Source organism: Borostomias antarcticus (assembly GCF_949987555.1).
Source record: "Borostomias antarcticus genome assembly, chromosome: 16".
NCBI lineage: Eukaryota > Metazoa > Chordata > Actinopteri > Stomiiformes > Stomiidae > Borostomias > Borostomias antarcticus.
Window position 1 is genome coordinate 18703913 of NC_140249.1, and position 12151 is coordinate 18716063.

The 12151-nt window shown below is 44.2% G+C and overlaps 1 protein-coding gene across 1 annotated transcript in view; it reads left to right on the forward strand.

The window, feature by feature from the left end:
• The first annotated feature begins 4315 nt into the window (after positions 1-4315).
• Positions 4316-12151, forward strand: part of ptprbl (protein tyrosine phosphatase receptor type B, like) — a 29033-nt gene continuing 21197 nt past the window's right edge. The window contains exons 1-8 of the mRNA XM_084451357.1: positions 4316-4450; positions 4931-5276; positions 7177-7690; positions 8362-8482; positions 8571-8989; positions 9034-9361; positions 10560-10600; positions 11045-11321. Coding sequence (XP_084307483.1) covers positions 4399-4450; positions 4931-5276; positions 7177-7690; positions 8362-8482; positions 8571-8989; positions 9034-9361; positions 10560-10600; positions 11045-11321 — 2098 coding nt within the window. The 5' untranslated portion in view covers positions 4316-4398. The remainder of the gene's footprint in view (positions 4451-4930; positions 5277-7176; positions 7691-8361; positions 8483-8570; positions 8990-9033; positions 9362-10559; positions 10601-11044; positions 11322-12151) is intronic.

Here is a 12151-nt window from a genome sequence, read left to right on the forward strand (position 1 = left end):
AGTTCACAAGGACCTGTTGAAACATCTCTGAGTCAGGTGGCGCGCCGGGCCCGATGGCTTCAGTTATGTAATCACTTTTTATGGTCAGAGACAGTTTTACCATCTCAGCCTTTCCTCATTAACCACCACAGAAATAAGTCATTTGAACACGAGTTCTTTGTAAAGTGTATTGGCACATCAATAACAAATAGGTTGTGAATACTTTCTAACAGATATCTGTGGGACCAATGACAACAAGCACCAGCACTGTTTAAGATAATATTGTTTACAGGTTATGTAAAATGGTATTTAGAACACCATTGTGTTGAATGCTCAGAAGTACTTGTAAGTGTTAATATAAAGATAGATTTATATATATATATATATATATATATATAGATAGATAGATAGATAGATAGATAGATAGATAGATAGATAGATAGATAGATAGATAGATAGATAGGAGATTTTTACTAACAGATTAGTACAACTTTCCAGTAAATACCAGTGGAAATAGTAGGTCTACTAGTAGGTCTACTAGTCTAAAAACACAATGCTACCTGTAGTTCACTCTCCACCAAGGTTAGGCAGTGTTTGTGTTATCATATATGCCATATAATGTATATCATAACAACAGTGGTCACAGTGTTCAATCATGCAAATGTTCTCAGGCATGTTTTATTTAAAGGTGCAGTAGGCGGTTTGTCTCAGAGGCATTTGCGAATTACCAAAATTGGACAACTATGCTTATTACATTTGCCTTTTACCAGAAGCCTTAGATTGTGTGTGTGTGTGTGTGTGTGTGTGTGTGTGTGCGTGGGGACAGGTGTGTATGTGTGTGTGTGAGTCTGTGTGTGTGTGTGTGTGTGTGTGTTTGTGTGTGTGTGTGTGTGTGTGTGTGCGCACGCGTGCATGTTTTTTTTCTCGGTGGTCTGGGTTAGTGCTCCAGGGCCTACACAGACAGGGTTATACTGCATGTCTTCCTGTAGAGGGGTGGAACTTCCTCCTTACTAATCAATGTTTCAAGTGGGGTTAAATACACAAGCGCGCACTCTGCACGAAATAGGTTGGGAGGACTATGCTTGAATGCCTGTGACTGAGCAGGCCTGCACAGTGAATTCATGTATTTGATGCCTGAGTCTAGATTTATTAATGAAATGTACAGTGCTTCCTATGGCTGTGGAGTGCAAGCATTTGCGACCATGTTTTCAACCTGAACGGAAATCAATACACAAATTGTTTACATGATTACATGATATCAAACCTCATCCATTTGAGTAATTTATTATCATGCTTTGTCATGGTTATAGTCCAAGGTTATCTTTAGATCATGCATCTATTGATTGAGCTGCATAATGATCTATTTACAAAGTGCAAAAACATTATTTGTCCAGCGATGTTTGTAAATCATAAGACCCACACAGGGCGAAAAAAGAGTTATAAAAATAAATAGAAGAGGTGGGCAGCACCCCTGGGACCGCCCATGTACCAGCGCCCCTCCATCCCTCCATCCCCCCATCCCTCCGTTAATCTGCACCCGTGGGACCAGGCCCTCCACAGTCTCCCTGACCTCCCCTCTCTCCCAGACAAACACAATGGGTCGACTGGGAGTGGGACTGGGGGGGGGGGCGGTGCCTTAAACACCCAAACACCAGCTTCTGAGTGAAGACCTGCACTGAACAACTCTTGGCATCGCTCTTTCTGGCTTTGGTAAGTCGATAGAATCCGTTTTTTTTTGTGCTGACATGTTGAATGTACAGTAAGGTAGATTTTAAGCGTATTTATTGACTATTATTTCCCTCTTTTGTGATTGCGACAGGTGCTTTTAATTGATGGCAGGCTGGACTGAGGCTGAGATGGACTGGACAAGCGCATCACCAGCCACATCCAAACAGACAAGGTTTGTCCTACAAGATTACCCATACATTTTCTACAAAATGATGTGAGTATCCCTCCAATTGGTGACTTGAACAACTGATATTCAGCGAGTGGATGCACCTGTGAGAGGACAGTATGCTGTTACGGGCTCAAAGACATTTGTACGGCAGCCAAGCGTGAGACGAGCTGTGGACACTATGAAGACAGGGAGGCTGAGGAAATGGTGGGACATTGGGGACCAGATCAGGACAGACAGGAAAGGGGAGGAGGACAGAAATATCTGAGAGACATGACAGACAGACACCCACCCAGACCGTTGGGAAATCAGATGTACAGAGGTCCAGATATGTACTGTAACCTTGTGGTACTCTACTGTAAGATGCGTGGAGATAGTAATGTCTGGACATTTTAAACTTTTCATTGAATTCAAACGTAAAAGTAGAACTCTTACAGTTGGAGAACAGGTTGTTTTGAAGAGATTTTTTGTGACAAAAATAGATTTTTGTGGTGTGGTGACAACGATAGTATCTTTATCTCTGGGATTGAGTGACAGCAGGTTTTCCTGTGTCATGGCACCACCTCAGATGTCACTTTTTCTCAGTACTGAGGTGACGAGACACTGTTGAGGGTTTTTCTGTTTGCTGCTGTTATAGTAGCCTACGTACATTTCTCTATCAGCTATTTCAGAGAAATTCCTTAAATATCTTCCTTCATATTCTCAAGTGGATGTCTTTAATCCTAACAAAATTGAATGATCTTCATTATTTTATTACATTACATTTCATCTATTTGAAAAAAAAAAGAAAGAAATAAGAATAGTCTTTCTAGCCTTTTGGCCTTGCCAAAGCGGTAAGGTCTTGGTTAGCAGGTTCTAGCTCCATGTCAGTGTCCATGTGAGGGGTTAGCATGTCGTAGTTCTGTGTCCGTGTGAGAGGTGAAGGTATGGTTGGTGAGGGAGGATGTGGAAGGGTGGAGATGTCCTGCTGGAGAGTGAGCCTCCTGCCCCGGACTGGCCTAGGACAGGATGTCAGGGAAGGGGGTGGGGGGGGGGGGGGGGGGCTGTGGAGGGAGGGGTGTTCCGTAGGGGATGGAGGGAGGAGGGGGAGCAGGGGTGGTTAGGTTGATTTAGAGCCCTGTCCCACGGAGGACCCTCTCCTGGAGATAAGAGCAGGGAAGGGGAGCCAGAATGAAGGCTAGAAAACTCTGCTGACCTAGGAGACTCTGTTGGGGAAATCCAAGAGTGTTGCTCCTCTTCTGAGGTAATTCCCCTGCAGGTACAGTCCCAGACACAAACTACCTCCACTATTTCCATTCAACGTCACTTTTCAACTCTGAGTGGCAGCAATTCTATCACACGCCTACTGTAAAAGAGCATTTCCATTTCACACTGGAGTCCTTTTAGTCTGGCAAATGTTATTGAAAATGCCTGTTTGACTATTATCGATGTGTATACTGAATAGTACATATGTATGAGCACGAGTGTTCACTAATGACAATACCTGTTTGTGTCGTTGTGCAGGGCTTCCATTGAAGCCTTACTCACCCTGAGTGATGAGTCACCAGTCTCCTTGAAACAGCCTCTGCTCTGCAGGAAAGCACTGTGTCCTGGGTTCTTTTCTCAACAGGAAAATTAATACCAAATGTTTTGATTCTCACTGATAACAAAGGAATGTGCTGATATATCAATACAGTAGCCTATATCCTCAGGAGATATGTACACTTTAAAATAATTTTTTTTTTGTATGTGCTCTATTTTGACATACTGTTATGACAGCAACCTATAATGTATTAACAACAGATGTGAATGGGTCTCAATGTTGTAATTTTACCAAAAAATGAAAAATGTAGCTTAAAATACCATAAATTCCATCTGAAGTCTGTGATGTATAGTGTGCAGCAGATCAGCAGGGTGTGAGTGAGATATTGAACATTGAACAAACACAACTGCATGAGATGATTTCTAAGAGATGACACTGTGTGCATGGAGGCTGTGTAGAGCATGTCTACAAATCGTGTTATGATCATCTTTTCTGTTGTGTATTCATTCTATGTTTTGAATCCTAGAAAGAACACCTGCTTAATTCAGATTAACCTACTTGTATATTTTCGTATGCAAAATTAACCCATGAGGAAAAATATATGGAGTTGATAATACTTTTGATCTGTTTATAGTAAAATGGAAATAAAATTGAAAGACATGAAGAAATAATCAAACGTCCTCTTGTCATGTTATCTGTGTGGTCCCATCCATCGTGGGTAGTTCTTGGCCTCCACTATAAGAGCTTATTTACCCACTTTGCATCTGTTTGGCCATTTGAACACTTGACCATCTGCGATGTGCTATGGTATTTCCGAAAGAGGAGCATTTCCATGTCGATGATCACCACTGAGGGGTACTTCACTATGAAACCTCAAAAACACTTGAATAGAAGGAAACGCCGGTCACTGGCTTTTTCCTCTCCTAAAGGCGCACTTCCCTTTAACGCCTCAACTCTGCTCATCTGAACCTGGCGGACGCGTGAAACTGTTACTCGAGTAAACATGGATACTTTGTTTTTCGTTATATTTATCTTTCTACGGTTCTCTTCAACAAGTAAGTTCTATTGCATTTTGCGAGGTATTGATTTGTTAACGTGTTGACGACTAGAAACGAATGATTAACTGCTAAAGAAAGTCAACGGAAACTGAAGTGTTCATCCTTATCTGAAGCGTCAAGCAACGATTTTTAGTTCTGCAAAATATTTGGAAAGGATATTTTGGGTTCACCATAATCATAGTAATAATAGCTAAGGCGATCTATTTTCTTTTTCTATTTTAACATTGATTATACAAATTCAGCCTACTTTAAAGTTTACTTTAATTGTCCTGCCTAAATGGTGCAATAGGGGTAGACTACTTTTCAACGATATCCCGCTTCATTTTGATAGAATTGTAGGGCAGTGATTTTTACAGTCAGGAAATCGTCTTAGACACGAAAGTGGTCAAGATAATAGGTCAATAGGCTATTGGTTAATTGTCAAGTTCTCATCACTTGATCCCTATTAATATTAATAGAGTACATTTGTATTTCCAGCGGGATTCCTCATTATGCAGGCACCCAAGAAATTGTGCCTGACGACACACAAAACGACTGCCGTTCTTGGTCAATGCAGTTTGACCAACTTCGATCAACAATGGCAATGGACGCACGACATGAAGTTGTACCATGAACACTCCTCCAAGTGTCTATGGGTCAACCGCAACAGCGCGATACCCCGGCACGCGCGCCTGGCCGCGCTCAGCGACTGCACCAACGCACCTGCCTGGAAATGCTACGACACCAAAGGGACTTTCGGACTAGCGGACAAGCAAATGTACCTAAAGAAACAAGGTATACATCTTGTGATTCGAGGAGACTCGAGGTATTCGAATTGGACGAGGTATGAAGTTGATACCGGCGGGAATGAATTGATGACATCTTTATGCTCGCGTAAAGGTAAGCTCATTGACTGGCCTGTTTCTTATAAATGTGTTTGCTGGATTATTTATTCCCCCCACGCAATTTAAACTGAATTTTATGTACTTGTAGCACTGATATGTAGCTTATCTAACATTGGTGTGTACTGAGGAAACCGGAGGATGACACTCTTGATAGGGACTTTCCTGCACATTGTTGTCAAAGTGTTCTATCCGCCGTCCTCACTCGGGAAGAACGTCAGCCGTGTTCTTCCTGTGAAAGTTGGCCATTCAAGGGACACATGAGAGCTTTGGTTGTGATAGGCTCTTTACCCCATGTGTCGGATCAACATGATATAAACATGACTCACATGGACCCCAAGAAGATTATGGACCCCAGAAGATTAACTGTCGCCAGGGCGTCCGCTAATAGGGATCCATTGCATTCAATAAACAATCAACATCAATCATTATAGACATGAAAAACAGGATGGCGTAGTAATAAGCCACCTGTTACCATATGATTAGGCTGTGAGAGTTTTGGTCTACTACTACTACTACTACTACTACTACTACTACTACTAGGCTACTGTTCTCTGGAACTGAGGAACATATTCTGAATATCTCAGAAGTATGCAGCACTAGCAATGTGGGATGCTGCATTTTTTCTGCATATCAGTGTAAAAAGGTTCAGATTTCTGGTTAAAGTGTAGTTGTTCAATTTACATATTCTAGCATATTCCTCAAGATATGATAGTACAGTATAGTAAATTGTGTAGAATCGGCATTTCAAGTAATTGATTCTGCATCCATTTTTCCAGATCCAACTACAATCTCGGCCTCCACAATACATGCGTCGACACACAAGCCTGTGGCCATGACCAGTCTCCATGCTGTGAGAACACCCCCAATAACAGACCTTAACACTCTGTCATCCATGACCAGTCACCATGCTGTGAGAACACCCCCAATAACAGTCCTTAACACGCTGTCATCCAGGACCAGTCTCCATGCTGTGAGAACACCCCCAATAACAGACCTTAACACTCTGTCACCCATGACCAGTCTCCATGCTGTGAGAACACCCCCAATAACAGACCTTAACACTCTGTCATCCATGACCAGTCTCCATGCTGTGAGAACACCCCCAATAACAGTCCTTAACACTCAGTCATCCATGACCAGTCTCCATGCTGTGAGAACACCCCCAATAACAGACCTTAACACTCTGTCATCCATGACCAGTCTCCATGCTGTGAGAACACCCCCAATAACAGTCCTTAACACTCAGTCATCCATGACCAGTCTCCATGCTGTGAGAACACCCCCAATAACAGACCTTAACACGCTGTCATCCATGACCAGTCTCCATGCTGTGAGAACACCCCCAATAACAGACTTTAACACTCTGTCACCCATGACCAGTCTCCATGCTGTGAGAACACCCCCAATAACAGACCTTAACACTCTGTCACCCATGACCAGTCTCCATGCTGTGAGAACACCCCCAATAACAGACTTTAACACTCTGTCACCCATGACCAGTCTCCATGCTGTGAGAACACCCCCAATAACAGACCTTAACACTCTGTCATCCATGACCAGTCTCCATGCTGTGAGAACACCCCCAATAACAGACTTTAACACTCTGTCACCCATGACCAGTCTCCATGCTGTGAGAACACCCCCAATAACAGTCCTTAACACTCTGTCATCCATGACCAGTCTCCATGCTGTGAGAACACCCCCAATAACAGTCCTTAACACTCTGTCATCCATGACCAGTCTCCATGCTGTGAGAACACCCCTAATAACAGTCCTTAACACTCAGTCATCAGATACAACGAGGACCCAAAGGACTACACAACCGATCTCAACATCCAGGAACCCTGGAACGTCTACTAGCAAGGTTGCCACCCACAGAAACGACGTAATAAGGACACGGACAAGAAGGATGGCTACCACGGGGTTTGATCCCGAAATCTCGACCGGTGTCACCTACGGGTCGGGCCTAAACGACGTCCGTGTCATTTCATCCAGCCCCCCTGTGTCCACGGCTGACTCCGAGACGGACCTATCAGCAAGTGACGCCACCGCGGACGCCCTGGAGTCGGGGGACGAAGCCCAGACAGACCAAGTCCAGACGACCTGGACAGACCAAGCCAATCCCAGCAGCCCTGACGCAGATAAGCTGGTGTCAACTGCAGCCACCACTGGGACCGTGGTTTCCTCTACAACTTCCTCAGTGCCCAACACCGGCACGAAGACAGACTCAGCAGCGACGTCTGAGGGCTTATCCGTGACTTCGGATGCAGACGGCACAGCTACTGTTGCTCTGTCCAGCCCTGACGCTGATCCTGCTACCGCACAAACCGCAGTTCTACCCACAACTGCTATGGTACCATCCAAAATGACCGTAGCTCCACCAGCAAGTACAACAGTGCAGACCTCCACCGCTGCACCTACGACTCCCTCCATAGCCTGGACAATAAAAATGACAGTTGAACCCACAATGAGAGTAACGCCAACCTCAGCCACCAATCCTCCACCTACAACTAGCACAGTCTCACCTACAACAACCCCGCCCATACCCACAACCCCTTCAACTCCACCCACAACTCCTAATGCTCCAACCACTTCAGCAACCCCGCCCATACCCACAACCCCTTCAACTCCACCCACAACTCCTAATGCTCCAACCACTTCAACAACCCCGCCCATACCCACAACCCCTTCAACTCCACCCACAACTCCTAATGCTCCAACCACTTCAACAACCCCGCCCATACTCACAACCCCTTCAACTCCACCCACAACTCCTAATGCTCCAACCACTTCAACAACCCCGCCCATACCCACAACCCCTTCAACTCCATCCACAACTCCTAATGCTCCAACCACTTCAGTAACCCCGCCCATACCCACAACCTCTTTAACCCCACACACAACTCCTAATGCTCCAACCACTTCAGCAACAATGCCCATACCCACAACCCCTTCAACTCCACCCACAATTCCTAATGCTCCAACCACTTCAACAACCCCGCCCTCGACCACTATTACAACCAGCCCCACAGCTCCAAAGGCAGCACCCACCACCTCAATGGCCACACCCACAACTTCCACAGCTCCACCCACAACAACCACGGCTCCACCCACAACAACCACGGCTCCACCTACAACAGCCACGGTTCCACCCACCACCCCAATGACCATAACCACAACAACCACGGCTCCACCCACCACCCCAATGACCACATCCACAACTACCACCACAGCTCCTTCCACAACAACCACGGTTCCACCCACAACTACCACGGTTCCACCCACCACCCCAACGACCACACCCACAACAACCACGGTTCCACCCACCACCCCAACGACCACACCCAAAACAACCACGGTTCCACCCACCACCACAACGACCACACCCACAACAACCACGGCTCCACCCACCACCCCAACGACCACACCCACAACTACCATGGCTCCACCCACCACCCCAACGACCACACCCACAACTACCACGGTTCCACCCACCACCCCAATGACCACACCCACAACAACCACGGTTCCACCCACCACCCCAACGACCACACCCACAACTACCACGGTTCCAACCACCACCCCAACGACCACACCCACAACTACCACGGTTCCACCCACCACCCCAACGACCACACCCACAACTACCACGGTTCCACCCACCACTCGAACGACCACACCCACAACTACCACGGTTCCACCCACCACCCCAACGACCACACCCACAACAACCACGGCTCCACCCACCACCCCAACGACCACACCCACAACAACCACGGCTCCACCCACCACCCCAACGACCACACCCACAACAACCACGGCTCCACCCACCACCCCAACGACCACACCCACAACTACCACGGCTCCACCCACCACCCCAACGACCACACCCACAACTACCACGGTTCCACCCACCACCCCAATGACCACACCCACAACAACCACGGTTCCACCCACCACCCCAACGACCACATCAACAACAACTATATTGCCAACTACAACGGAATTGACCACCACCCCCCAGGTAAGATGGATAACTTCCTTGAGAGTTTAGAGTGAGAGTGAGAGTGTTCTTTTCAAAATTGTATACAGTGGTAGGTTACCAGACACACAATCCCACTTTGTTACATTATGAGGGAATCATGTTTTATACCACACATTTTTTTTAAGGGGTAGTGTGCTATTTTGGTCATTTAGCCTTATTTGTGGTCTGTCTACCATGAACCTAAAACATAGAGATTTTACCGATTGTTCCAGTATTGAGCTAGCTGCAGTTTTTTTGGGGCTGCAAAGGAAGTCAATGGGGCACCCGTAACTGCGTTGAAAAAACTATGATTGATATTCAGTGAAAACAAGCACCAGGGGAATGTAGGACGTAAACATATTCGGATTGCACATTGATTGGTATATTTCATGGGAGAGCATACTGAGACTGGTAAGATTAAACCCTGTGCTTCCCATCTAGGAAAAAAACATTTATCATAGTTTTTCCAACGCATTTACGGGTGCCCCATTGACTTCCATTGTAGCCCAGTGAGAGCCTATGTTAAAACTGCAGCTAGCTCAGTACTAGAACAATCAATGGAATTACGGTCTCTATGTTTCAGGTTCATGGTAGACAGAACACAAATAGGGCTAAATGTCCAAAATAGCACACCTTTAACATGAAGCAATCTGATATTCAATAATATAATGTTAATAGATTGTTAATTGCACAATAATAACAACAATAATAACAACAACACTTTTTACAGTTTTCACAGAATACTTTACAGTTTGCACACAATACTTCATGTGCAGGCTTTTATTACCTAATTATCAGTTGTCAGGTTACATTAACAATAACATTTTCAGAAATGTGTACATTCACAATAGTTCATGCCACCTCCTGGCTTGTGGTCAGTCTGATCCTAAAGGTCACCAGAGAAAGTCCACGGCAGGCAGGAAGGAAAGAAGGGAGGGGTGATGGGAGAGGGGGGGGGGGGTGGGGGGGAGCAGGGAGACTGCCTGAGGTGCTTCTGTCTCAGACTCAAGTGAAAGTTAAAGACCAAGATTCCTTTGAGAAATGTGGGCGTTTGATATCAACTACTTTAAGAGCCACTATTGAAATTCTGAGGTCTGAGGCTCTGGGATTGGATGTGGATTTTCTAGGCATTATTTTTTTTGCCTCAGTCATTCTCATGGCGTTTAATGGTATTTTTTCCTCTTTTTTTTAATACTAGAAGCATGTGTGACTGGTCTGTGTCTGGCTCGACTGCAGCAGGTGATAGTACAGGCTGATTAAGCATAGCAGTGATTGCATGTCTCTGATGGCGCGACCTTGGAAGAAGGGGAGACTTTGTGTCCGCGACGATGCGTCAACTTGGCACAAAGTGCCCACGCGCTGCCAGGCTTTGTTCTAGGCTGCTACGCCTGCCATAGCCACCATGACATGATGTGAAACACTCAAATCCATGTTGCTTTTTTTATAGACTGATTATGACAAAAAACTTTGGAATATACGTTATATTTTTTGTATTATTTATTAAACGGACAGATTTAAACCAACGACCGCAATGTTTAGATATGCAATACTTTGTTTAATGTGGAGCTATATCAAGGTGAGTAGCCTTATTTATGAGATTTATATTTAGATAATATGCTTCATGTGTTTCCTTCAGTAGTTTTCTAGAATTCATCACTAATCTGTTACTTTTGTTTCCCCCAGATTGAGACTACAGAAGCTGTAAAATGTTCAGTCAACCTGACAGAGACCAGCGCCAGTTCGGATTCTATTGTACTCAAATTCACCACAACTGGAGAGGCATGCAACTTCACAGTGTTTTTGGAAAATAGCCGTTCTGATATAAGGGATTGTGACCAGTATGGAGAATACAGAAACGTGTACATCTGCCAGATAAGGGATTTGGAACCTGGAACTTTGCATCATTTGGGAGTGATGTCCAAGACTGATGGAGAGATGGCCAATGTCTCACTGCGCACAGGTAAACGTGAAATAATTATCTATTATTTATCATAAAGTATGAATTTCATTAAAATGTATTTCTCTAAATTAATTTTAATTTAGTCCATAGGCAAAAAGAAATGTATCTTTCAAATACAGTATCTCACAACAATTAGGCTATATGGTTTCCAAAAAAGATTTACATAGCATGTGAATTTACTGTAAAGGTGATTCTAACACTTTAGACATTAATATAGCCATAATTTCTTACGTAAACAAAGTAAAGTTTTAAATAATTATTAAATCACTGAGATTTACAGGATGTTAATGCCAGGTTATGAAGGACAATCTTTTTGAGAGCTCTTCCAAGCCTGATGTTCGTCCAGGTTTGACAGTGGTTTTTTGAGAGTGAATAGTAAGACAGTGGCCAGGCATCGCTCAGTGTGAGTGACATCCAACATTTCAATATTTGGTAAAGGCTAAATGTGATGGCAGTTTGCAGCACATTGTAAAAGTTAAGTCAGTTAAGTCTGCTCTGAAAAGTATTTGTTTAAGTAGTCTGCCTGTGGTCTATTATAAGGTTTATAAGGTTCAGAAATCATTTTAAGAGTATATTTATAAATCATCAATAGGCCTAAGCCAAAGTAATGTATATATATGGGCCTTAAAAATAGTTTATAATGCTTTATTAAACCATTATGAAGCCGTTATAAGACTATAAGACATGTTATTACATTTTTCCATTTGTAATCATGGACATAATAAAAGTATGATAGCCTATCCATTTTAAAATATGTACTGACTGTAGCCTATATTTTAGGACTATTATGATGATCTAACCATTAGAAACTGTCTGTGTATGGAATAGAT